The sequence below is a fragment of the Amphiura filiformis genome, chromosome 2 (genome assembly GCF_039555335.1).
Source record: "Amphiura filiformis chromosome 2, Afil_fr2py, whole genome shotgun sequence".
Taxonomy (NCBI): Eukaryota; Metazoa; Echinodermata; class Ophiuroidea; order Amphilepidida; family Amphiuridae; genus Amphiura; species Amphiura filiformis.
This window is the reverse complement of record NC_092629.1, coordinates 42,308,634-42,334,852: the sequence shown is the minus strand read 5'-3', so window position 1 is coordinate 42,334,852 and position 26,219 is coordinate 42,308,634. Positions and strand designations below refer to the sequence as shown.

General features: G+C 37.7%; 1 protein-coding gene across 1 annotated transcript; it reads left to right on the top strand.

The window, feature by feature from the left end:
- Positions 1 to 116: 116 nt before the first annotated feature.
- Positions 117 to 26,219, top strand: LOC140140821 (nitric oxide synthase 1-like). The gene is made up of 23 exons (XM_072162580.1): positions 117 to 237; positions 1,387 to 1,549; positions 2,294 to 2,385; positions 3,911 to 4,052; positions 4,469 to 4,608; positions 5,005 to 5,179; positions 7,158 to 7,259; positions 7,826 to 8,020; positions 8,504 to 8,571; positions 9,036 to 9,147; positions 13,235 to 13,339; positions 14,021 to 14,211; positions 15,100 to 15,274; positions 16,294 to 16,520; positions 16,910 to 17,106; positions 19,194 to 19,363; positions 19,851 to 20,061; positions 20,403 to 20,490; positions 21,214 to 21,508; positions 22,249 to 22,440; positions 23,162 to 23,350; positions 24,804 to 24,976; positions 25,518 to 26,219. Exons 1-23 carry the CDS (start codon positions 131 to 133, stop codon positions 25,705 to 25,707), a joined length of 3,699 nt encoding a protein of 1,232 aa, XP_072018681.1. The 5' UTR covers positions 117 to 130; the 3' UTR covers positions 25,708 to 26,219.

Genomic DNA, 26,219 nt, shown 5'->3' with positions numbered 1-26,219 from the left:
AACAACTATTTTAATGTCATCTTTGTATTACGTTTTGACAATAAAAATTAAAGCCACGTAAGCAATTTGATATGTGATAATTTTCCAGGGATTTGAACCCACCATCTCTCGATGCCCTTTATCTTCTTACATGACGTCACATCCAGAACCAAATTCGGAACAAGCACGTATGAGTGAATATGATATCATTAAGGCGGCATCAGAGTTCATAGACCAATATTTCCAGCATGTTCACAGGTATGTCTTAATAATTGTCTAAGCGGGTCGAAAAAGAGCATTACCTAATTGCACTCAAATATGGAGACAAATAAATCTGACACACAAGAGGAATGTTATGAGTTCTAAAAGAAAATCACAAGGCATTAGTGTAATTTCCTTCCTTAACTTCAAAGTGTATAATTGGAGTTGGAAAACCCACAAAACGTTCGTTTTGACATATTATTGGCCTTAACTCAAGCACCTCAAGATATGGAAATATAGGCCTACTTAAGTATGCGATTATTAGCTTCCTTGACTCATTTTCCTTGAGACCAATGTATTAATATTAAGGTTGGTCTTAACCCTGGAATTACGGAAACTTTTGCGCCTTATAACTGTTAAATTGTTGGTCTAAAGTATATAAATACATTTAGAATTGCAAAGACATGATAAATTCATCTGTGAAGTCAAATTTGGGCCAAAATGCTCATTTTGGCCCAAAATTCCCCCAAAATTTTTTTTGCCCACTTCTTTTTCGTTCAACGTAACAAAAAATTATTGGGCCAAAATGTTCTTATTAATTTTTAAAAACTAGATAAAAATATTTAGGAACGGTTTTTGATGATTTTTTTCAATGATGATTTTTTTAATTGAGCATCTTTTGACCATTTTTTCCGCACTTTTCTCAAAGTTGGTCAAAATTCAAAAAAATAGAAAAAACGGTTCTTACATATTTTTTTATCTATACTAGTTTTTGAAAATTAATAAGAAAAAAAATTGGTGCAATAATTTTTTGTTACGTTGAACGAAAAAGAAGCCGCGGACCAAAAAAACCTTCTTTTTTAGGGCCAAAATGAACATTTTGGCCCAAATTGACCTCACAGATGAATTTATCAAGTTTTTGCCAATCTAAATATGTATACTTATATATTCTTTAGACCAACAATTTATATGAGGCCCAAAAGTTTCCATAATTCCAGGGTTAAGACCAACCTTAAGTTAACTGGATAAACTGGACAAATGTGGTTGCTGCCAACCCCTCCTTTGGCCTAAAATAACGAGAACAACGGCGACGACTCTAATATATAGGCATAGCAGCAGCAGCAGCAACAACAACAACAACAACAACAACAACAACAACAACAAAAACAATTATTTATTTATTATTTGGGACTTATTTTCTATTAGAATGGGTTCAGATGCTCACGAGAAACGCTTAGCTGAAGTTCGTGAGATGATCGAAAAGACGGGAACTTACAGCCTTACTGCACCAGAACTAAATTTTGGCGCCAAAACTGCCTGGAGAAATTCTAGTCGATGTGTGGGACGTATACAATGGAGTAAACTTCAGGTGAGTGGACCCTTATTAATGAATTGTTTATGATAAAAAAAATTATGGAAATTCACAAAATTGTCATGTTAATACAGAAATTCGAAAACAGTCCTTTTAAAATGTGCATAGGGCCTAACTGTTTGACACTAAAAAGATTCTTTTCAGGAAGTATTGTCATTTTCGTAAACATCACATTATTCATATCGGGTGACTTTCTAGGTATGACAGAGTTTTATATCATATGCCTAATGGTAATTTACGTATCATCTTTTTATTGTTTTTTTACTTATGTTTTAAATCAAAGTTTTTCTCACTAGTAATTTTCCTTGTGCTATTTTCCAATAACTTCATCCTTTTTAGAAATTGAAACGGTTGGAGGGTACAAAAAACAATGTATGAAAAGGCATTGTCCAAGGAGCTGAATTTTAGACATCCTTTTTTTTAATTATTAATTTTATTATCTTTGTCCTTCGTAAACAATGGGCGGCGAAGCTGTCCCCATGTGAGAAGTCTTGCCCACTTTCCCTCGTTAACTCTCTCCACGCGAGTTTCGACTTGACTATATTTGGAATCAGCATGAAAACTGCATTAAAATGAGTACAAACAAACCCAGTATTGGTTCAGTGGTTCTTAAGATAGCTCTTGATATTTTATAAAAAAAATCGTAAACCTTGGCATTTTTACGTAGAAGTCTATGATGGCCAGCACACGGCTTTGGTTACACCATTTGTTTCTGATAACGTTGTCTTTATAATCTGACAGGTGTTCGACTGCAGAAGAGTTGGTAACGTCAAGGGAATGTTTGATGCCATCTGTAAACACTTACAATACGCAACTAACAAGGGAAACATACGGTAATTGACACCATTAAAAATGAAGCCACGTTCAATAAATGAAATAACACCCTTACAACACGCAATTAACAAGGTAATTGTAAGGTAACCGACAACTCTCACAAAATGAAGCCAAGTCAAATAACAGAAATAACACACACATAAGAAATAAACATAGTTTGGAGTGGACCTAGAATAGATCCTGGAGGAACTCCAAAAAGTGTATTCGTATATAAGTGTAACTATTATGCACGTTTGGGATATATTTTAATATCTCTATAAAACTGATGCTGATGCTATTATTTCCATAATGAATGTAACTCAAGAAGAGCACATACAGAATGTGTTCGAAACATTTGCCGTAATGAAAACTATTTTGACATTTACTATCATTACTGTACAATACATTTCGAAATAATGTAAACAGCCTGAAAACAGCAGCTAGATTAAACGATATATGGATTTGTTCAAAATACTATAGTTTATAGCTGAATCAACATCATGTCCGGTCCTCCCATAACTGTAAAATTACTGGCGTGTGACCATGAATAAGGTATATTAAGAGCTGAGTAAAAATACAGGTGCGCAAAGTCAACTTATTAAAATCAAAAGCAACATAAAAGTCATATGCGGTACCACTTTCTTTACAGTAATTGACAATCTCAGTCTTCCGAATGGCCACCATTCCAATGTACGTAGATTTCATCTCGCAGCAACAGTTAAAGTGTGATTTACTTCACAGCGACGCCCTCAATTTTAATTTCTACCTTTTGCATAATTATAATGCCTAGTGGTAAACTAAAATACTACGTAAAAGACTAAGCCTGAAGTGCTTTAATAACAGTAAAATTTAACTTTTTTATATTAAAACCGGGATGACCCGGTTTTATTCAGAGTTTATAGATCAACTGCTTGCTAACATCTCCCGTAGATGTTAGCTTATGTGTACACACGTCGAGCGCGATGCTCCGTGTTGTATTACATGTTACGATTGGCGAGCGTAGTACACGCATTGTAGGAGCTGGAATGAAACCGCAATTTTCTTCGTTATACTTCATTTGTTTGGCTCGAAATTAAAGGGGATAATGTGATCAGTGAAAAGAAACATTTAAATAGGAATCTATTCTTTATGCAAATCACACATTATTGCTTTAACATGGCATTCGCACCACGTCTGTTATTAAAATTTGAGATCTATCCTGCATGAGGATGTCAACTTGTGCATTTATACGTGTCTTGAGTTCATCCAAGGTCTGCAGGAAGACTTGAGAAACCTTTGATATCAGATAACCCCACAAGAAGAGAATCCATTGGTGTGCGATCATGAGATCTTGGGGAACATTCAACCTGTGCTTCAAAGCAATCACACGATTGCCAAACAATTCTGCAGGCGTTCTGTCAATTATTTTAAAGAAAGTGGTGATAATGTGATGTTTCATCGTATTGGCATTTCTTCATGTATCATCCAGCCACCAACTGAACTTGTCCACTTGAGAAATGTATCATCCAGCCAACTAAGCTTTTCCTTTTATATTTTCTTTACCAGGTGTGCTATTACGATATTTCCTGGACGAACCGCCAAGAATCGCGATTTCCGTGTCTGGAACTCACAATTGATAGGCTATGCGGGTTACAGACAACCGGATGGATCCGTTATTGGAGACCCTAAAAATGTCGAGTTTACCAAGGTGAGTAGCTTTTAAAGCGGAGTTTGTTGAGTAAGGTCGATTGGGAGCAGCATAATAACTGACGTAGATTATTAGTCTTTGTTAAAGACTACTCGCGACCGAGGGGAACGAGCGGCGAAGAGTATCCACTTTGGATGTGTGGTATACCCAGTAGTTTCTCTGCCTATGGATAATATAGGTACAATGGTCTGTAGCATAGACTAGTACTAGTAGATTGAACTTGAGCCAAGATTTTAAAAATTTGGTATTTTATATGTTATATAATTTTTGAGGATATTGTGTTCCGGATTGTATAATGCACCAGATTTACATTTTGTAAGTTAAAAATCTTGATTGTCTTATCTTAGGATTGAAAAGTTCAAATCACAAAACTCGTTCATATTCACTGTTATTCTTTTATCTACGTCGTAATCCAGCTATGTCAACAAATGGGATGGTCAGGAAATGGCGGGAAATTTGATTTACTTCCATTGGTGCTACAGGCCAAAGGTCTCGACCCAGAATACTTTGAATTTCCGCAACACCTGGCATTGGAAGTACAGCTGTCTCACCCAAAGTAAGAGAAATTTCTATGAGATTTGTTGTTTGCTTATACTGAGTGACACTTATCAGCAATGCTGACTGCTGAGTGTTTCTCTAGATTCTTGTTCTATTCGTTTGTTCTATACTACAAAGACCTCGTTACAGTCGGTTCCGAATCCGATAAGGAGTACCAGCTAATGCACACTTGCTTTCCCTGTAAAAATGCTCATATCCGTTATCTAGCTACAGTGACCCCTTCACCAGATCACTTGAAATTGTTGATATTTCGCCAGTGTTCAGCTATTAATGCCTAAAAACCAATCCGTTTATATTTTATTTCGATGTATACACTAAAATTCACAAAACTGTCCTTTAGTCTAATAACCATTATTTACATTATAGAACAATCACTGTTTTTTTCTTATAATAGGTTCGATTGGTTTGCAGATCTTGGTCTCAAATGGTTTGCGCTACCAAGCGCGTCTTCTATGATGTTAGAAATCGGTGGTTTACAGTTCCCTGCATGTCCGTTTAGTTATTGGTATGTTGGCAATGATATTGGAGCTAAGATCATCTGCGATCCTCTAAGGTACACTATGCTTGAGGTAAGTCAAATAAGTATGAGTATCGTTTTTATTGTTAGAAAAATAATTCACTCAAATTCTGATACTAGTATGTTCAGCTAATTATATGTAATGCTAAAAATTCTTCTATAAAACACAACCAAATTTTACTCACTAGATTGACGATTTCGCTTTTCATGGACGAAAAGTATCATCAGAATATTGATTGATGATCACATCTTCCGGTTGGACTAATTCCGACCACAGAGGGTGTAGAATTGTCACTCAGTAGAGGATCAAATACGTGACTTAGGTAGTGGACCCCGTCGTCCTTATTCATGACGTTGGGTCTTCTTCTCCGAATCCAAATGGACTCATTGATGCGTTTTATATTTGCGTTACACTCGTCCAACCGGAAGATGTGATCCACAGGAGAAGTTAGACTTCTCCGTAGTCCACTTGCCAATTGTGCACTACTCTGGCTATTACATTTAAAGTCATAATGTACGATCTTTTTTCAGAATTTACCTTTATTTTTTCAAAACCAATTTTTTGGCATATTTGTAATACTTACACATGTTCTAACTTAAATCTATGAGCAAACTGTCAAATTCGTCCTATTTGTAGTAAAACGGGACGATTCTGTTGGTCCGACATAAAGTCATAATTTTTTAGATTATGACTTTATGTCGGCCACGATCGCAAACCGTAGTCTCGTACAAAACTAGCTTGGTTACGCTCCCTCCACATGTGGAGGAGCGTAACCAAACTGGCCGCGTAGGAGACTAACTCTGAGGCCGCACTCGCTGTCCTAATCCAAATAGTGCGAGATGTTTCGAGTGATAGAGGTGAAGTTTATGATGTTGTTTCTTTGCAAATTCCCAATGTTTTTCGCGTCCAAATGTATTGGGAACTTTCATAATGATTGCATATTATCATTTTAGAAGAAAAAAAGAAAAATCTAAAAATTGAAAAAGATCGTACATTAAGGCTTTAAGCTTAAAACTCTGATTTAATTAATGAGTGCACAATTGATCGATTTTCACAACTGATCTTTTCAGTCACCGTACGCCCTCTGTTTGTTAGCTTCCCAAGTGGACTACTGACTTTGCCTTGAGAGTTAGGCCAATTTCTGGCCTAACTAAAATTGGTGATGATGTAATGCATCTTTAAAATGAATCTGGCTTGTGATTGGTCGCCCAGATCTCGTTATTGTTTAAATCCTCCCGACGCGTACTGGTACCATTATAACTATACATGGTACACAACTATCTAGGGAATGCGGCGCTTTTGTGCTGGTGGATGAACGTATGCATCTAGCGCGTATTGTACCACCATGCTTAGTCTTGTGGTTAGATTTTATTGATAAACAAGTATGATTGACAGTGTGTGAGTCCTGGGTAAAGTTCTGCTTAAAAGTGAAAGTCCATAGTCGGTTTTTCGGATAATAAACTGGCAGATTCTAAAATTAGAATTGTTCAGTATTGAAGTGTCATTATAATTATGCCATTATGATATGTTGCATAATATAAGCCTACGTAGGGCCTATACTTTACTTTTACTGTCACAAATATAATTATATAGCCTAAACTTTTTCATAACCATTTTATACTAGTATTTTGATGTAGGCCTACTAAATATCAGTATAATTTCGAGTTCAACTGAATGCGTTCATCATGATTAATAACATTTTTATTTATCAAAAATCGACTATGGCATAGTCTACAGGAGAAGTATGAATTTCAAATAGGATGAACATATTAGGAAGCTCCATTTGAATTTCATACACCCTCTGTGAAAGATTCATCCTGAATCTTCCGCAGAGGAAGGCAGTTTCAAATAGAGTTGGATAATGCTAATTCCATTCTCCACATGCAGATATTTCCGAAATATATTACTATGGTAGTGTGGATTAGCCCAATGTACCCTAAAGCAATGGATCCCATATGCGACATTAGGCGAATCTTTACGGTATAGGTATTTATGTTATCAAAAAATTGTGTATGTTTTCTTCCTATAGACTATTGCCAACAAGATGGGCCTGGATACAGATAAGGAATCCTCCCTTTGGAGAGACTTTGCATTACTTGAAACCAATATTGCTGTGTTAAACAGTTTCGAGGTACAGTATAAATGCAATCCAATTGAAATCCATACATCCCCTATAGAAGACATGACATTAATCTTTCATACAGGGAGTGTGAATTTCAAATGGAATGATCCATTCAGGTAACCCCATTTGTTATACACACTCTCTGTGTGAAATATTAAGGTCACGTCTTCAAGGGGGGGGTGGATTTCAAATGGAACAGCCCATCATATTAACCGGGGTATTAGCCTTTTCAATACTTAATCAAGAGTATACGATTCACCATGAAATCTGGGCTAAAGAAATATGTTTTCTTACGTTCTAATTGTTCTTGCATAGTAAGTTTTATGGTATAGCGAAAAAAATACTTCCAAAAATAAGATTAAAAAAAAATACCCCCCAAAAAAAAAAATTACTCCCCAAATTTTTTTTTTTTTTTTTTTTGATTTAATTTTTTGTATTGATTTTCTTTCTTTTATATATATATATATATATATATGTATATTTTATTTTTTAATTTTTTTTATTGATTTTTTTGATTTTTTTGGCGTCGATGGGATGACACCGTACTAACTGGTATTATTTCTACATTCTCACAGCAAAATAATGTTACAATAACAGATCACCACACCATAGCCAAATCTTTCCTTGAACACTTGGAATCCGAGTATAAGACCAGAGGTGGCTGTCCGGCAGATTGGGCCTGGATCGTTCCGTCTTTATCAAATAACATTACACCAGTTTATCAACAAGAGATGATTAACTATCAGCTGAAGCCCAACTTTATGCATCAGGTAAGCGTGACAAAATCCCATTTGGAGTACCTCATGGATCCATTCTAGGTCCCTTTTTCTATGTCCACTCTTGGTGCTAAGTACTCGGAGTCCGAGTATGAGACAAGAGGTTTCTGTCAGGCAGATTGGATCTGGGTTAGTCTTTATTACGTAATATTACACCAGGTCAACAACACCTATCAACAAGAGATGGTTAACTCTCAGTTGAAGCCCAACTTACAGAATCGTATGTGTAGTTCCTCGAGGGTCTATTCTTGGTCCACTTACTCCTTTTTGTGGTTGATCAACATGTTGTGGATACAAAAACGTTTGAAATTAATTTGATATTCATTGTTAAGCCTTATTGCCTTAATTGTTGTGATTAATCACACGAGTAGATATGTCTCAAATCATCCCACTTAACTTCCCATCTTGTGGTGCTACTAAAGGAATCTTATTCTTTGCGTTCATAAAGTGAATTAATATTTTTGTTCTAAATTTCAGGACGATATAGTACAGTCCTACAAATGGAAGGGCAAAAAGACCAATCGAGGATACCTAGGCGATGGCGAGTAAGTCGTTATACCCATTCTTAACACACTTAAAGAAAAAATCCTCAGAATAAAGATTTTGAATTTTTTTACAATTTCGATGTGATCACAAGTCTTTAACATGCGTAATGATGTAATAAGATAACATAGTAAATTAAAGCTGCTTGTAGATCCCAATTTTAGGTGCACTTTTTGAATCATTTTTATCAGATTAAGCGTTACGCTTTCTGGTCGTTAATCGTGAAAATGGGCAAAAATATTTACAATTACGGCAGCCAGCATCTCGCAGGGAAAAACGGCTGGGGCAATAGTTTTCGAGACGGGAGAGGGTACACAATTGCAAATGTACCGACGATCTAAAGATATCGACATTTTTGAATACCGTGTAAGGAGTGATCAATTGATCAATTATAGTTTCAAATCTATGATATTGTATTTGAATATGAACTAGTACATAACATTACATTGTGTCCATTTTTCTGTAGTGCTCTATCAAAGCGATACAAAGCAACAATTCTCTACGCAAGCGAAGGAGGTAAAGGCGAACGATATGGTAGGACCATATGTGAACTGTATAAACACGCATTTGATACCAAGGTAAATTCAAATTTTGAAACATAATTTGTCATTATAAGCCCGGTTCAGTTTGATACGTTAGAGAATATATTATTAAACCTAATATTTTCGTGTAAATGCATTTGGTGAAAACGGTGAAAAAGGGTTTTCTATTGCTTAAAATAAATCGCCAACATAGCATCCAATATATCAGCTTGAATCATTGTTATATAGTCAGGGCCGGATTTACCATAGGGCCAGATAGGCCCGGGCCCAAAAATTGCCCTGTGCAGTGTGCATCTTCCATTTTAGCCGAAAAACGTCATGTTTTGGGCTAAAATAGGGTACAAAAATTACAGAATTGCCAAGCGCCCAAATGTCCTAGTAAAATCTAAAACTTGGCCACTTGAGCATTACTCGTTGATGGTCGATAAACGTCCCAATAAATCGGACTTAGTCACCGGTCAGTTCTACAGCATAGATATCCATGGCTAACGATGGTTAACTGTGGAAACACGTTAAAGGACATCAAGAAAATTTTCTAAGTTATTTATTTTGAGCTCTTTCGAGACGAGTAATGGATATATTCTGTAGATTTAGGTTTTGTCTGTGACTGCTAATGTGAGGCCGTCGTAGGTCGTACGGGGCTCAAACTCGGTGGGTGGGTGTAGTTCTGTCCTGGCAAGAAGAAGTTTATGTTCGTTAAGTCATCCGACCCCAGGACCCCCTCAAGGGGTCATTTGAGGTCAAATGACTAAAAACTGCCATATGGGCATGAAACTAGGTCCTACGGGACTCAAACTCGGTGGGTGGGTGTAGTTCTGTCCTGGCAAGAAGATGTTCATGTTCGTTAAGTCATCCGACCCCGGCCCCCCCCCAGGGGTCATTTGAGGTAAAATGACTAAAAACTGTCATATGGGCATGAAACTAGGTCGTACGGGGGCTCAAACTCGGTGGGTGGGTGTAGTTCTGTCCTGTCAAGAAGATGTTTATGTTCGTTTTAAAGTCATCTGACACTGGGGTCCGCTCCCAGGGGTCATCTGAGGTCAAATTACTAAAAGTGTCGTATGGGCATGAAACTTGGTAGGTACAGTCAACATTTAAAACAACATTTTTTGAAGGTCATTTTGGGGTCATCCAAGGTCACCACGGGTCATCTGAGGTCAAATTAGTAAAAACTCATATATGGGCATGAAACTTGGTGGGTAGGCCTACAGTCAACATTTAGAGTTATAAGTTTAGATCATTTTGGGGTCATCCAAGGTCACCAAGGGGTCATCTGAGGTCAAATTACTAAAAACTGTCGTATGGGCATGAAACTTGGTGGGTACAGTCAACATTTAGAGCCAAATATTTTTGGAAGGTCATTTTGGGGTCGCCAGGGGTCATCTGAGGTCAAATTTGTAAAAACTGTCATATGGACATGTCACCATCAGCCTGGTAATCGCGCCCAGCCGAGAACCGCCAAATATGGTAACCGCCTAGTCTATTTTAAAACTGATGCATCAATGACTATGTTCATCATGTCATTATTGTATCATTCTCACATACATTAGGAAATGAATTTGGAGAATAGAGGCCTTGCATGTGACATATCATCCCGTAAATATGGCGGACTACTCAAATGCATTCAACAAAAGCATGATTGCAATCAAATAGGTTGATGACAACATTTGATTGAATGGACTGCACTCCGCCATAACTACGGTGAAGGACACCGGCTCAAATCCTTTGTTTGGAGCCAATCGATAATTTCATGCAGGGCCTCTATACTTTCTGTTAATAAAATACTATGCTGACCTCACACTCCAGTAATTTCAGATCATTGAGCTCAGTAATACATCAAAGAATGTCTTCCAATTCATGAAAACAAATAGATAATCTGCATATCGGATTAAAAGCTTGAGGCATTTCAATTGCAAGGCCCATTACTTATACACCAACAACAACACAGGCCTACAAGTGTATATAATGTAGCATGTGCACACATTATCATGTTGTGGATGGTGAATCAAGCTGCAGTGCCTACCCATTCCCAAATAAATACAGTGACCAACCGGTGTTCACTCATGATTGACGTACTGATCATTATGTATGATTTAAACTCATAGGTTTTGGCAATTTGGGAGGGGGTGGGTTCAAAATGACCCCATAGGATTATACGGGGGTAAAAATTTCAAATTGCTCAAATACCCCTTTCAAATATATCAAATTATTTAAATAAATGAATGAATGAATGAATGAATGAATGAATGAATGAATGAATGAATGAATGAATGAATGAATGAATGAATGAATGAATGAATGAATGAATAAATAAATAAATAAATAAATAAATAAATGAAAAAAATTGAACAAATTGTAGCGTAGCATTAAAATCATAATAACCATTGCTGGCAGGCGGATTCGAACCAACGATATTGACATTACAAGTCTGATGCTCTAACACTGAGCTATGCCATCATCTAGTAATGAGGGTCAAGTTTTTAGCGTATACAGTGTTTGTCTGTGAAAATGCCGCCTTGTGAAATAAATAAATATAAAGTCTAAATTTTAATTTAAATTTATTTGATAATTTTCTAACCTATATTTTCTTTAGAGCAGGGACAAATATTTCCCCTTTTATCCAATTTGGCCGCTAAATAAGAATCTACTTCTTTTATTACTGATTTAATTCCGCGATTTGTTCCATTCAGCAATATCAAAGATTAATGTCAAGCATCTCACGACAGATATTTAGTTGGCTTAGTGGTTTTGCACAGTGCTTTTTAACCGGGAGGTACCGAGATCGATTCCCACCTCTGCCTGCAATTTTTTTTCAAGACTGGGATATAATAACCTGACATTCGCCGCTGACATTCGTACTGCAGAAGCGGAGTTGTAACTTGTTAAACTTTGCTCCTTCCGTAAAAGGGTACATTATTTTGGCACTACATTATTTCTTTTTTTCCACATTGCTGGTAGGCCCTATTAAATATCAAATGGTCATAATTGGCGGTCACTTCAAATCATCGCCAACTGAACGAGGTTCAGGAATGTACTCTCATTGTTAATTGTTGGTTAATCCACCACTTGAACAGGACTTAACCAAAGCAAACAAAGACTTAAGCTTTTTTACGAATGCTATACATAAGTATAAGCTTATTATCCTCTTCAACAATAGGATTAAAGATTGGTGCTTGACTGGAATTACGTGCTAGTGTCATTGGTTATTGTTAAAAGGCAATAAGGTGTGTAATTGCAATATTTCCTCTGAATAGGAAAGACTCTCTACATCGAACCATGGATGCTGGTGGTTCGAATTAAGCCCGATCCTGACTCCACTTCGCAGCGGTATGCGATGCTGCGATGCTTTTCAAACATCTCAGCATCCCGCGATGAAATTAAAATGTACAGGTGGAGTCGGGCTTTAGGAATAAAAACTCAATTCGAAATGATGCGCTTGAGAATTCAACAATATAAATAATGGTAGCTCTATTATAATACACATTAATGATAAAATTCCAAAATATAATACGTTTTCTGTCTTTGCTTGTCACGTGGTAGCGATTATATTTTAAATAAGTTTCAAATTAAATAACAACAAGACAAGTGGTCGAGTGGTCTAAGGCGCTAGGCTCATAGAGTACTAAGCGCCCGACTAAGCGTTGCGCCGTGAGTTCGAACCCCGCCTCCGAGTCTGCCAAACTTTAAAAGAAGTAAATTAAAATTTGACTTTTTTAAATTTCATATTAGGGAAATGTGACTGGGAGAATTTATGTATGGTGTGGAGTGGTGTGATAGGGCATGTACTTTAACTGGCCGGCGCGGTCCGGTGACTAAGTCTTTATTGGGCGTTTTATCGGCAGTCAACGAGTAATGTGCACATACCTTCCTCACGGTGCATTTGGGGCCTCCAAATTGTGGCCTGGCCCAGGGCCCCCAAAAAGGTAAATTCAGCCCTGGTCTACAACTTAAAAATATATCTTTAAGTTGATGTATTCGAATTTATTTCTAGATACTAACAATTCCAGTTAACTTTCCTGTGATCAAATTTTATGAAGTTACACTATGTGTTTAAAAAAAAACCATCTGTTGTCTGTCTACGTTGTAGTTTTTAACGTTACTTTTTTTTATTTTATAAATACAGCTAGTAAGCATGGAAAAATACGACGTATCAGAAATAGAAGATGAGGAACTTTTAATCATCATTGCAAGTACATTTGGTAATGGGCAACCACCATTTTCTGGAGAGGTACAAACAATTTTAAATTTGATAAAGCAAGTCAAAGGCTGCTAATCTCTAAGTATATTGTAAACTTAACAAAGGACAGTTAGCTTCGTCGATTTTATAAATACGTATTTATAAATACGCATGTGACCAATGGCGCCACCATACAAAGACCACCAAATGCGACCAAATCCTCACTCGATTGACACTATACAGAAAAGGATATGAACATTTTTAGACAAATATCATCAAAGTTAAACTTAAAACCATATTGTAATATTTCCATAAGAAATAGAATTGTATTTCTTTTCCACAAAAATGTTAGTTTTACTGTTAGATATGTCCCCGTTTAACTTTGGCCCAAACAGATGAAGCAATACAATAAAATTGCTATTTAATTATGTTAATACAGAATAAATTTCTAAGAATAAGACAAGAAACGTGTACTCTAATGAAAGACAGAGATAAAAAGACTAAATCGCGTCTGACCATGGTCTGACGTCAGGGCAAAGGCGCGCCGTGATTGGTTACCTATCTGTGCAGTACGGCATTTTCTGTCTAGTTGTCAGAGTTTTAGACGAGAACTAGTCTTTTTATCTCTGTCTTTCATTATAGGTGTACAGTTACGCTAGAGTTCTATAGTTTACAGAAAGTTTACAGAAAGCATGTCTACATGTTTTATGTGGTAAACAATTGTATTTTCAGGGTTTTTTCCAGCATCTAGAAGATATGGTACTTCTAAACAGCAACGTAGCAGAAACGAAAGAAAGCAAACGGCTGACTCAAAGTTGTGAGAAATATATCAGTTTGCAGAAAGAACAAAACAGTAAACCAAATGGAAGCCGAATGTCTATTGAAACATCGTCATCAAATGCTGGTATTTTAGGAAATATTCGGTAAGTTTGTGTTCCTTTGTTTATTCGTTGTAGCAAATCATTGGGTTATTCCAGTTCCATACACAGGGAGTGTGAATTTTACATCGGGTGACTCCATTTGAAATCTACACACCTGGATGGGTGATTTAAGGTCATGTCTTCCATAGAGGCCCTGCATGCTTTTATCGATTGAACCGGTTTCCTTCACCGTAATCATGGCGCAGTGCAGTCCATTCAATCGAATGTTGTCATCAACCTATTTGATCGTAGCGCATTTGTTAAGTGTGTGAGACGAACTGTCGCGGTAAATGCAATCATGCTTTTGTTGAATGCATTTGAGTAGTCCGCCATATTTACGAAGCAGTCAAGTTAGCTCAATCGATAAGGCGTTCGACTATGGTGCGAGAGGTTGCGGGTTCGAACCCTGGCGGTGCCTAGTACGCTCTCGTGGAAAAATTATTGAGTTAGCTTGAAATTCCCCTGGACAAGGAACTTACTGCTAATTTGTCTCGTTGTAACCCGTACTAAACTCGGGGAGCTGATCCTGGTTGCGATGGTTATTTGTGGAATGCCTAGGGTGTGCGCTCTTGAAGCAGCAAAGTCCCTGAATTGTTGTTTAATGGCTTGTGGAATGATGTGGGCCGTAGTGGTCAGCGACAACCTGTAAAGTGTGCTGAGGCTTGTGGATCAACGTCTAGGCGTTGTGCCTGTGTGTAGCGCACTATAAATCACTGCGCTTTTTTTACGAAGCTAACAAGATACTGCACACGACTGTATCAATCAAATGGACATAACATGATCAGCTTTAGATTTATGACTGGTTATGTAAGTGCGAAGTGTCTTTTTGTGTTGTCTTTAAAAATAACCATATATGAGGTCCTTTTTAATGAATTAGGGTTTCTCCAACAGATATGCAGTGTTCGGAATCGGGTGCAGCGTTTATCCGTTATATTGTGCATTTGCTTCTGCAATGGATGTACTGTTTCACCAACTCGGCGGAGAAAGATTAGTTGCCATGGCGACGGGAGACGATATGAGTGGGCAAGAAGAAGCTTTCCAAGAGTGGGCAGCAAATGTGTTCAAGGTAAAGCAATATTAATTTTTTTTACCACCGTATTCGGCCGCTAAACCATCGATGGGCCGTGAAAGTTGGAGTTGCAACACTCTTTCATGGTTGTTTGATTGCATGTAAAACTGAGTCATTTTAAAGAAAAGTTGAACAATGATGGCGCTATTTATCTAAAATCTTGTTTGCATCAAGGGGTGAACACTTGTAACATGGTATTAGAACATCCGCAAACAAACTAAAAAATGACAAGGTAATTTTCAAAAAACATTTTATCATGAAATGTAAGGTATAACTCATATTATTTGGCTAATTTAAATTTAAACTATACGTAAATAGCGCCATCAATTTGCGCACAAATGTACAGTTTATAGAATCAGATTTATCACAAAAAGCAGAAAATTGTAAATATTTTGATTTGTGTGATAATTGTTGGTATTATTCAGGTCTAGAATTGAACATTATAATAATGTTTTGTTAGAAAAATTAATAAATGATCACATCAAACAACCGTGCTTTGGTCGTATTATTCTTCCAGGAAGCTCCTGAACTACTGTGGTAACTGATGGTAATCAATTACCACACATGACCTTGCAGTCACATGACACATCACATGACCTTGCAGTCAAGATCACATGACCTAGCAGTCGAGATACCATGATCAAACTTTATTGCTGTCAAAGATCTTTTGTACTATCTATAATCTGCATATTGAAAGTTCTCGCGGTAATGCTCTCTCTGTGCAATATATTACTGCTAGGCCTATATATTAGACATGGACCCGCTTCAGAACTGCGGCTAATTGCTCTCTGCGCCCGCAAACCTGTCACCAATCCAAGATGCTAGTTTCATGTTGTTAATATCTTTATATTATATAAAAAACAAATAAGAGGACACATTCTTCAATTAGTGCTAGGTAAAAATTGGTGCAAGATAAAAATACATTATAAGTAGCATATCTTTACTTTCGATGCTGAAATCGAGCGAACCAACATCAGATTTATTTATCAACATCGCACTTCCACTTTATATTTCAGACTTCGTGTGAAGAGTTCTGTTTAAACGATGGTATGAACCTAGATTTGGCCATAGCAAATGTCCTCGGGACAGGTGAAGATGTCTTGTTTCCAGAGAGGTTTCGCGTGTCTGTCGCCACAGAACAACGAGAAACAGATATATGCGAAGCTATAGAGCATCTGCACGGCAAGAAGGTGTACCCATGTGGATTTATTTCCCGCCTTAATCTGCAATCTGAAAGTTCCACGTAAGTCTTGCAACGTGCTGTCCATATTTTCTCAAAATATCAAGAGCAATCTCAAGAAACACCGAAGCAGAAAAGAGGGTCACAAAGACCGTATTAAGTGGAGACGCAAGAATTTTTTCTAAATCACTACACGTCTCACATTGCTGGAAAAGAGACTAGATCTGCGCATAACTGGGAACTAGTTTCCCGAAAAAGTGAAGTTGCGATCTGATCAAGTGCCATACAAGATGGAAGTCCGGGGAGAGAAGAAATATTTATAAGTAGAAACTTTGTAGAAATTTTGTCACACAAAAATTGTTTTTCGAGTTTTTATATCTTTAGTTATCTATAGTTTTCTATCTTTACATGTATTTAAAATATTGTCATAATCTTGTTGATCGTATTGCCAGTCGACAGACTATATTGATACAACTAGATACACAAGGAGCTCCTGAGCTTGAATATGAACCAGGTGATCACGTGGTCGTATACCCAACCAATGAGAGAACAGTGGTGCAACGTGTGCTAAGGAGATTAGACTACGTCAGATCCCCGGATGTTGTATGCCGAGTGGAAACTGGAAAGAAATCGGAAAAGGCTCGTCTAGGTTCGTTTTGTGTTTTCGTACTCATTCATTTGATTTCAAAAAGAGATGGGCTTGAAAAAACCCAATAACGTGGATTTCACTGATAGGTATTATATAGTTTAACCACAAATAAACAATGTAAAAGAACTCTATACGAGTTAAAGGATGACTCCCAGACTCCGGCAGTCACAACATTATGCCTCATATGTTAGAAAAATAATTATCAAGCACGAATCATATGGTTTTATTTAAAACAAACTCACATTGACCATAAAAATGAATAAAAACAGCCGGCTCTCAAGACGCGATATTCAAAATTCCCGCGCCGAAATTGTCCAGTGCAATGACGTCGTGGTTATTTGTGCTCAATTGCTGTCAGCCTTCATTGTATTAATGGGACGTCATTGCACTCGACAATCTCGGCGCCCGGGAATATCGCGTGTTTAGAAGCAATGTCAGTTAAAGAAATGCAAACATGTAAAAAGGTATAGGTAGCCTTATTTGTTTTACACATACGGACCAAATTATAGCGTTACACGTCATTGCGTTCAGTTACAATGGTTCATTGTGTAAAAAAGAAACCGTTTTAAGCAGTGCTAAAAGTTGCATCTGAGTCCATAGGATTCAAAAGCTTCATGATCGTCGCTCCATTCATTTGAATGTCATGGTTTTCAAAAGTCTTACATGCAGTCTTCCTTCCAACTTGTGCAATATTTTTAAACATGTTCATAAAACCCATAACAACATGACGAGAGCATGCTCTCAGGGAAATCTGGTCCCCCCTTCATGCAAAAATAATTCTGACAAACGCAAATTTATTTCAAGAGGGGTGGTGTCTTTTAATGAATTACCTCAAATAGCAAAAAATCCCCTTCCAGTAAGTCTCGGAGCATTCAAGCATATTTTATATTCATAACACCATTTTTATTCATTACTTTTCTTCGTGCAATTTTGATATTTAAAATGCTCCTTCACTATAATTATGTGCATCTAATGTAATCCCAGCTGGCATGGGTATTTAAATGTATTTTACATAGTGTTTTATTAAGTATATTGTATACATGTGCAATTGAATACATGAATACAAAACCCACCCAAGTCCATGGGAAGTGATTTTGAGAGAAAAAACTGTGTATGATTTTAATTCCTTCAGTTATATTTATCTGGTCAATATGGTAAGTTTTACGTGCAAATGAGTGGGTTAAACTGTATTAAGTATGACGATTAGCATTTCAGGGCCTTCGTGGGGTTCATTTTAAATTTTGGACTTGGGTGGTTTTTTGAATCATATACAAAGACAACAATGTTTGAATGAGATTACCACTAGTACGATAATACAAAATAAAGCACACAGGTATGTATAATGTTGGTAAGCATTCTGCCATGTAATATAAACCACACACTTTCCTTTATTAAACCCATTTTTTTTTCAAAAGTCACTCTCCAGCAATGAATGTGTTACAAGCGGACTTTTATACATACTGGATTTCAATCAATGTGCTACAAGATTCAAATCATGGACTTGGGTTATTCTTTCATACATGCTATTTTTCACATGCTCAATAGACACAGTGGATGAATTTGAGTTGTTTTTTCATACATATAACAGGCCTATGCATAGCAACAAATGCCCATGCTTAACTCAATTTGGCCACAGTATGGACTTGGGTGGGTTTTGTATTCATATATTCAATTCTATCTTATTATCTGTATTTAATATTTAATTTTAATGTATGTGTTTTTAAAAGATTTTGATATATTTTGTTTGCCAGTCAGCCAGGTCTACACGTGTGTTTGTTAAAGAAAACCTGACTGCTATGCACTCAGGTGCAACTTTTAAAACGGCTTCTTTTCTTACACAATTAACCATTGTGATTGAACGCAATGATGTGTGACGCTACAAATTGGTCCACATGTGTAAAACAAATAGAGCTATACATACCTTTTTACACTTCGTAAAATAATTTCTTACTTATATTAAAAAGTATTAGAGGGAACTTATAAGTTGTGGACCCTATATCTTACCATGGGTTTATTGATCATTAATGGTTCCCTTTAAAAATTTACGGCTTAATCACTAATTGAATCCACAAACTCTCACCATGCAGGTAACGTGAAAGTATGGACGCCGGTCAGTCACTTACCACTCTGTTCTGTACGTAGGGCAATAGAAAAGTACCTGGACATAACGACACCACCTACTCCAGAGTTCTTGCGGATGTTGGCAGCACATGCTACCAGTCCTAAAGACAGAGAAAGACTGCTTCTCCTCGGCAAGGTAACTAAAATGTGATAGGCATGCGAATTCAGGGTTCTTTATGGGGACACCGATCTGGGGGGGGGGGGTTTCCCGTGTAGACGACTAGTTCCAATTTTTATTAGAAATTACAAAATTGTACATTTTCATGCCCATATTTTAAATAATCAGGAAAATGCATTAAAATGAGTACAAACAAGCCTAGTATTGGTTCAGTGGTTCTTAAGATAGCTCTTGATAGCTTAAGAAAATACGGTATATCAAAATCTGGATTTTGTTATGTGTGTAAGACGAACTGTCGCGATAGATTGCAATCATGCTTTTGTTGAATGCATTTGAGTAGTCCGCCATATTTACGGCATGATGCACAACCTCTATTATTAGCACATAGAGCATTAAGAATTATACACATCCAGATTTTGTTATGTGTGTAAGACGAACATCGTTCGTTCCAATGTATATATATATATTCTCTCATATTGAATATCGTTTTCATTATTATCATCAGGGTGGAGTCGACTACGACGATTGGGTGTTCGAAAGCCAAAGTAACCTTGGTGAAGTTTTGGAAAGCTTTCCATCTCTCCGGGTACCTTCGTCATTTTTGCTGACCCATCTTCCTTTGTTGAAGCCTAGATACTACACTGTCAGCTCTAGCTCGAAGATGTACCCAAACCAAATTCATCTCACCGTAGCTGTTGTCAAATACAGAACGAGAGGTGAGAAGACGAATCTCGGCAGTATTCAAGTAATGGTGGTTTCATATATACTATCATGCCGCTTGCCGCGATGCGGCGTGACGCACGCGCATTGCAGACAAACGGACACAATCAAGGCTTGTGATTTGCTGATAAGTCTTGCCGATTGCCGCAGCGGAAAAGTATGAACACTGTCGCAGCAATTACAGCATGATGACCTTGAAAATAGTCTAAATATATTCCAAAGATGATAGAATCAACGAAACTGTAAAAATAGGATTGTTTAATTTCCAATAAGTATATATACTTATTCCTGTCTCTTAAGACCGTATTGATGTTCTTCTTTTAATGTTCTGTTGCAGGCGGAAGAGGCGCCACACATAATGGTGTTTGCTCATCCTGGCTAAACCAAATATCACAGAATGACATTGTGCCTCTCTATATCAAGAAGTAAGTAGAACTTGTAATTTAGCCACTTTTATTTATTATAAACCATGACGGACAATCGATATTGTACCAAAATCAACTATAAAGTGTTAATCCTCATACATTTATCCAGAAAACGCAAGCCACTAATTGCATTAATAATACCATTAGAGTCCGAAATCGGATGCCGCGCCACGCCTACACTTCTTTCTTTCAGGGTTTATACGTTATTTTCTACACAGTTTGACGAAAATCGGGTTAATTAGTTCTAAAGAAGAAGAAGAAGAAAAAAGCGCAGTGATTAATAGTGCGCTACGCACAGGCACAACGCCTAGACGTTGATCCACAAGCCTCAGCACACTTTACTGGTTGTTGCTGACCACTTCGGCCCCACATCATTCCATAAACCATTTAGCAACAACTCAGGGACTCAGCAGCAGCTTCAAGAGCGCACACCCTAAACATTCTACAAATTAACCTTCGCAACCAGGATCAGCTCCTCGAGTTTCATACGGTTTACAACAAGACAATTAGCAGTAAGTTCCTTGTCCAGGGGAATCTCAATTTTTCCACGAGAGCATACTAAGCCACCGCTAGGGTTCGAACCCGCAACCTCAACCAACACCATAATCGAATGCCTTATTGATTGAGCTAGCTTGACTGCTTGGCTTTGTCTGCCATAAGTTTTGCACATCAGGTAATCGATCTAAAGAAAATGTGTCTTTCTAACACCATCTATATTTGCAGGTCCAACGCATTCCGCTTGCCAGAAGACGTATCCAAACCAATTGTCATGGTCGGTCCTGGGTGTGGCATTGCTCCGTTCCGTGGATTTTGGCAACAGCGACAGGTTGATCTTCAGTTTAGCGGAACTTCCCGATCAGAGAGACGGAGACTGGGAATCGGCGACATGATTCTTGTGTTTGGATGCAGACAATCCGAAGAGGATTATCTCTATGAGCCGGAGATTGCAGAGGCCAAAGAAGATGGCACGATAAGCAATATTTTTACTGCATTCTCCAGGGAACCTGATCAACCAAAGGTATAAAGGAGAGGAGAGGAGAGGAGAGGAGAGGAGAGGAGAGGACGGTGTTTAGACACATATACTTTTTAACATAGATTTTCGTTTCTATTTCAAATTATTCATATTTGTCTGTTTTTTTGTGGTAATTTTAGTTCTATAAAATCTAGATTTGTGTTTAAACTGAGGGCGCTATTTATGTATATTTTGAATTTAAATTAGCCAAATTATGCCTTATGATAAAAATTTTTTTAAATTTCCTTGTCATTTGTTAGTCTGCTGATTCTAATACCATTTTAAAAAGTATTTACCCTTTGTAAAGGTGCAAACAAGATTTTAGATCATTGTTCAACTTTTCTTTAAAATGACTCCATCAAACAACCGTGAGAGGAGAGGAGAGGAGAGGAGAGGAGAGGAGAGGAGAGGAGAGGAGAGGAGAGGAGAGGAGAGAGAGAGAGAGGAGAGGAGAGGAGAGGAGAGGAGAGGAGAGGAGGAGGAGAGGAGAGGAGAGGAGAGGAGAGGAGAGGAGAGGAGAGAGAGGAGGAGAGAGAGGAGAGGAGAGGCACTATAAACTTACAATGTAGCATATACGTATTCTGCTAAACGATAATCCGATTAAAATGTAGGGGGTTCCACTGCAATGACATTGCCATAACAAATTGGAACACGAAGTCACTCTTTTAGATATAAGACATATTTTAAAATGTATGTGTCACAAGTATGACCCAATTTTTTTCTACACCTGTTATTTCCGTTTTCAGAAACATGTCCAAGATATGATGAAGGACAACTCCCGTCAGATGTATCGTGCAATTTACAGAAACGATGGTCATTTATATGTTTGTGGTGACATCATCATGGCAAACCAAGTACGTCAAACTATCCAGTGGATAGTATCTCATCATGGAGATATGTCAGAGGAGAAGGCAGACGAGTATATCAGCGATATGGTGGTATGTAGGGGAGCAGCTCATTCGTCCGAATCAGGGGCGTAACAAGCGGGTGGGAATTGTAGAGGAAGTCCATATTAGGATTATGACTAATTTGTGGCTCCGTGGCGTAGGGCATCATGTGATGGATGCATCAAATTTGCGACCGTTTCCGTTTGACCAGCTTGAAATCCTAAGAACATTACGAATTACGGAATTAATGCATATATCTTTTTATAATGATGTATATTCATACGTAGCGGTAAACGTAAATAGAAAGCAAAATTATACTTCTACGCTTCTCAAATTCTGTACACTCACCGGAGCGCTTTTACCGGGTCAACCGGCGTCTTCAGCAAATGTAATTGCTATGAAGATTTGTTGTCTAGTGATGTTGTTGAGACACCTCCGATGACATCCGCTGAAGACGCCGGTTGACCCGGTGAAAGCGCCCGGTGAGTGTACCAAATTTGAGTAGCGTAGAAGTATAATTTTGTTTTCTATATTTCTTATAATTTCTAAAAGATATATTTAGCTACTTAGAATGATAATTAGATTGTTTACAGTTTCTTTAGGCTTTAAACAGAACTTGTTAAGTTTCACTTGTACAAGTATATCTATGTACTTATACCTTCAGGCAATTTGTATACTTAAATCTCATTTTCAGCGCCATTCACCTTCATCAATTACAAGGAATTTGATTCAATCAATGATCAGACAATATTCCTCATTAATTTTCATTCAGGATTCAGGTAGATACCATGAAGACATATTTGGGATCACACTAAACGTCACAAGCGTTCTAGAGAAAATACGCTCAGAGAAACGACGTGCCAGAGTCCTTGTTCTGGGAGATACACCATCTCCACGAAGACAACAGGTATCCCCAAGACGCTCAATGACAAGGACTACTAGTTCGCCTTCATTGCATATGGTAAGGAAACAGATATTTGCACTTTACCATTATCTATTAGCAAAGTCGCCGCAGTGGGATCGACGTCCATGCCACCTTGATGTATTGATCGACTCTTCGATCATCATCATCCTGATTTCAAATCTATTTCAACCTATGTTAAGAATGTGGTTGAAATCGTGTCTATCTTCAACCCAACGCTGACCCGTGTTCAACTAAACACTCCAAAGATATCGAGTCGAAAAATGGTCGACATGCGGTTGAAATTTGGTCGATGTAAGTTTGAAAATGCGGACGCACATCGACACAACGTTGATTAGACGTGACAGCGATTCGACGTCGATACAACGTTTATTAGACTTTTATTAGACGCTATTAGCAGAGTCGCCGCAGTGGGCACAAGTTGACGACGTCGAATCGACGTCCACCTTGATATTAGACTATGCCATAGTCGAATTTTGATTTAAAAAAAATGTTATAATTAATCATAATGAACACATTCCGTTGAACTCAAAATTATACTGATGTTTATTAGAATTAAATTGTTCAATAGTAAAATGGTCATAAAGAGTTTAATTAGATGATTAGTGACAATAAAAGTTATATTGAATGCAACATATCTTGCATAATTATAATTGCTCACTTAATATTGAACAATTCTGATTTTGGAATCTGATACCAGTTTATTGATCGCGAAAGCCCGAGTAAAAAATCCGACTATGTACTTTGACTTTTAAGCAGAACTTTACCCCGGGGACTATGGTCTCTAAAACACACTGTCAATCATACTTGTTTATCAATCCAATTTAAGCGCAAGTACCAAGCATGGTAGTAAGACGCGCTAAATGTACGTCCATACACACCACTGAGAGTTTAACTATCGCGCCAGATCAAATGTGCCGCAAATGCCATAGATTGCTGTGTACGATGTAGTTAATGGTAATTGCACGTGCCCGGAGGATTTAAACTATAGCGAGATCTGGGCGACCAATCAGCGTTTTATGCTTTAATGTAATAGAGTATGCAAAATGGGCAAGTGGACTACGGAGAAGTCTACCTTGATATCGATCGACTCTTCGACCATCATCCTGATTTCAACCTGATTTCAAGTCTATTTCAACCTTTGTCACAAAATGTGGTTGAAATCGCGTCCATCTTCAACCCAACGCTGACCCATGTTCAACTAAACACTCCAACATAAGTGATATCGGGTCGAAAAATGGTCGACATGCGGTTGAAATTTGGTCGATGTCAGTTTGAAAATGCGGATGCACATCGATACACGAACCAGTATTTTTATTTCCGACTTTTATCATATACATCTCATTCTTTATGACTCGACAATTATATAGTCGTATGCAAAATATGATAAATATCTATAAGATATGTCTTTTTGGTGATCGGTATACACATTTCTTCTCAGTGTGAAATACATAAATAGATTAACTAATTGTCTAATTTGTAATACCAACAGCAAGATTTACGAGCAAAGTTTACCTCATCCTCACCATCACCGCCTTTAGAGGGCGGGGTTCACAAACTACGCAGACGTATCACTGCTACAGTGTTACTGGAAGATGGACATGATGATGATGCTAGTGACCCGGAAGCAGATCAGGTCGACGGTACTTCATCGTCTCCTTTAAGGTAAGGACTGTGTAATAAAGTATGATCATGCGGATGTTTATGTTATTTTATGCTATTGTTAATCGAAAGGATTAATAAATAATGTATCCTTGTTAACAATCATAAACATTCCAGGTAGACAATAACAGCGAAATAGGCTGCGCACAAGAAGTATCTCTTACACTTAAAACAAAAACAAAAGTGAATCCTAAAAACAAAATTACATTTACCAAATAAATATGTCGATGCTACTTTATTGTCCAAGCTATACGCATTTCAATGCCAAAATGCAGAATTTTAAAAGTGATAAATATTTCCTCCTTTACGGCGATTCCCGCTGCTTTTTTTTATAACGGGCAGATACAGCGAGACCGACTAGGTCTAATGCTCACTGCTTTGTGATAATAATCTTCTTACTTCGAGGGGAAATCTATGTAAATTTTGTCACTTTTGAAATGATCTGTTTTATTCCCATTTCAAGTTTGGGAATGTCGCATCTTATCAAATGAGGTATATGCAGAACATAACAGCTATGATTCATATTATTTCTCTGATTCAATAGTGCCAGTCATATTCGTGCGCCACGTGGAGGATTTTTCGGGGATTCGGATTCTTACACCAGAGCACCATACCGCAGCCCAAGTCCAAGCCGTGGCTTATATAGGAGTCCAAGTCCGAGTCGAGATCGAGGTTACTATCCTGACTTACGAGGTCGTAGGTCAACAGCGGAAGGTGCAAAGCTTATAAGATGATGGGGTCTGTTTACACCCTTCTCGATGGAACAAAGCTGGTGCAGCATATCACCAGTGGTTCACCATTTATCAGCCTTTCTTCCTGTTCTTGGCGATTACTCATTTGCAGGCCAAAGACCTTGTATGGCTAATGATTTGCGGCCAAATTTGGAACAATAATTGGTGGTTATAATTATATTTTAACGGTCAGACATTCTGGCATATTGTCCATTTGCACAACATGATTTCAGGTCAGCAAATGGGCAATTGCACACACCCTGGACACACACACCCCTGCATAATATGTTGCGCTTACATGCTCATGATACCGAGAGATTGGCCCAGACATAATGTAAACTGCGATGCTTGTTCCCCGTCCTTCGGATGGGACGATTTAAAGCCGTCGGTACCCCTGAGTCTCCTGACTGTCCTAATCTAACACAATTTACACATTGACATGCTGTGCCACTGTATTGCCGATTTGTCGTCCTGGAGGATTGAACTGATTCCGATAGTCATGCTTATAAACAGCA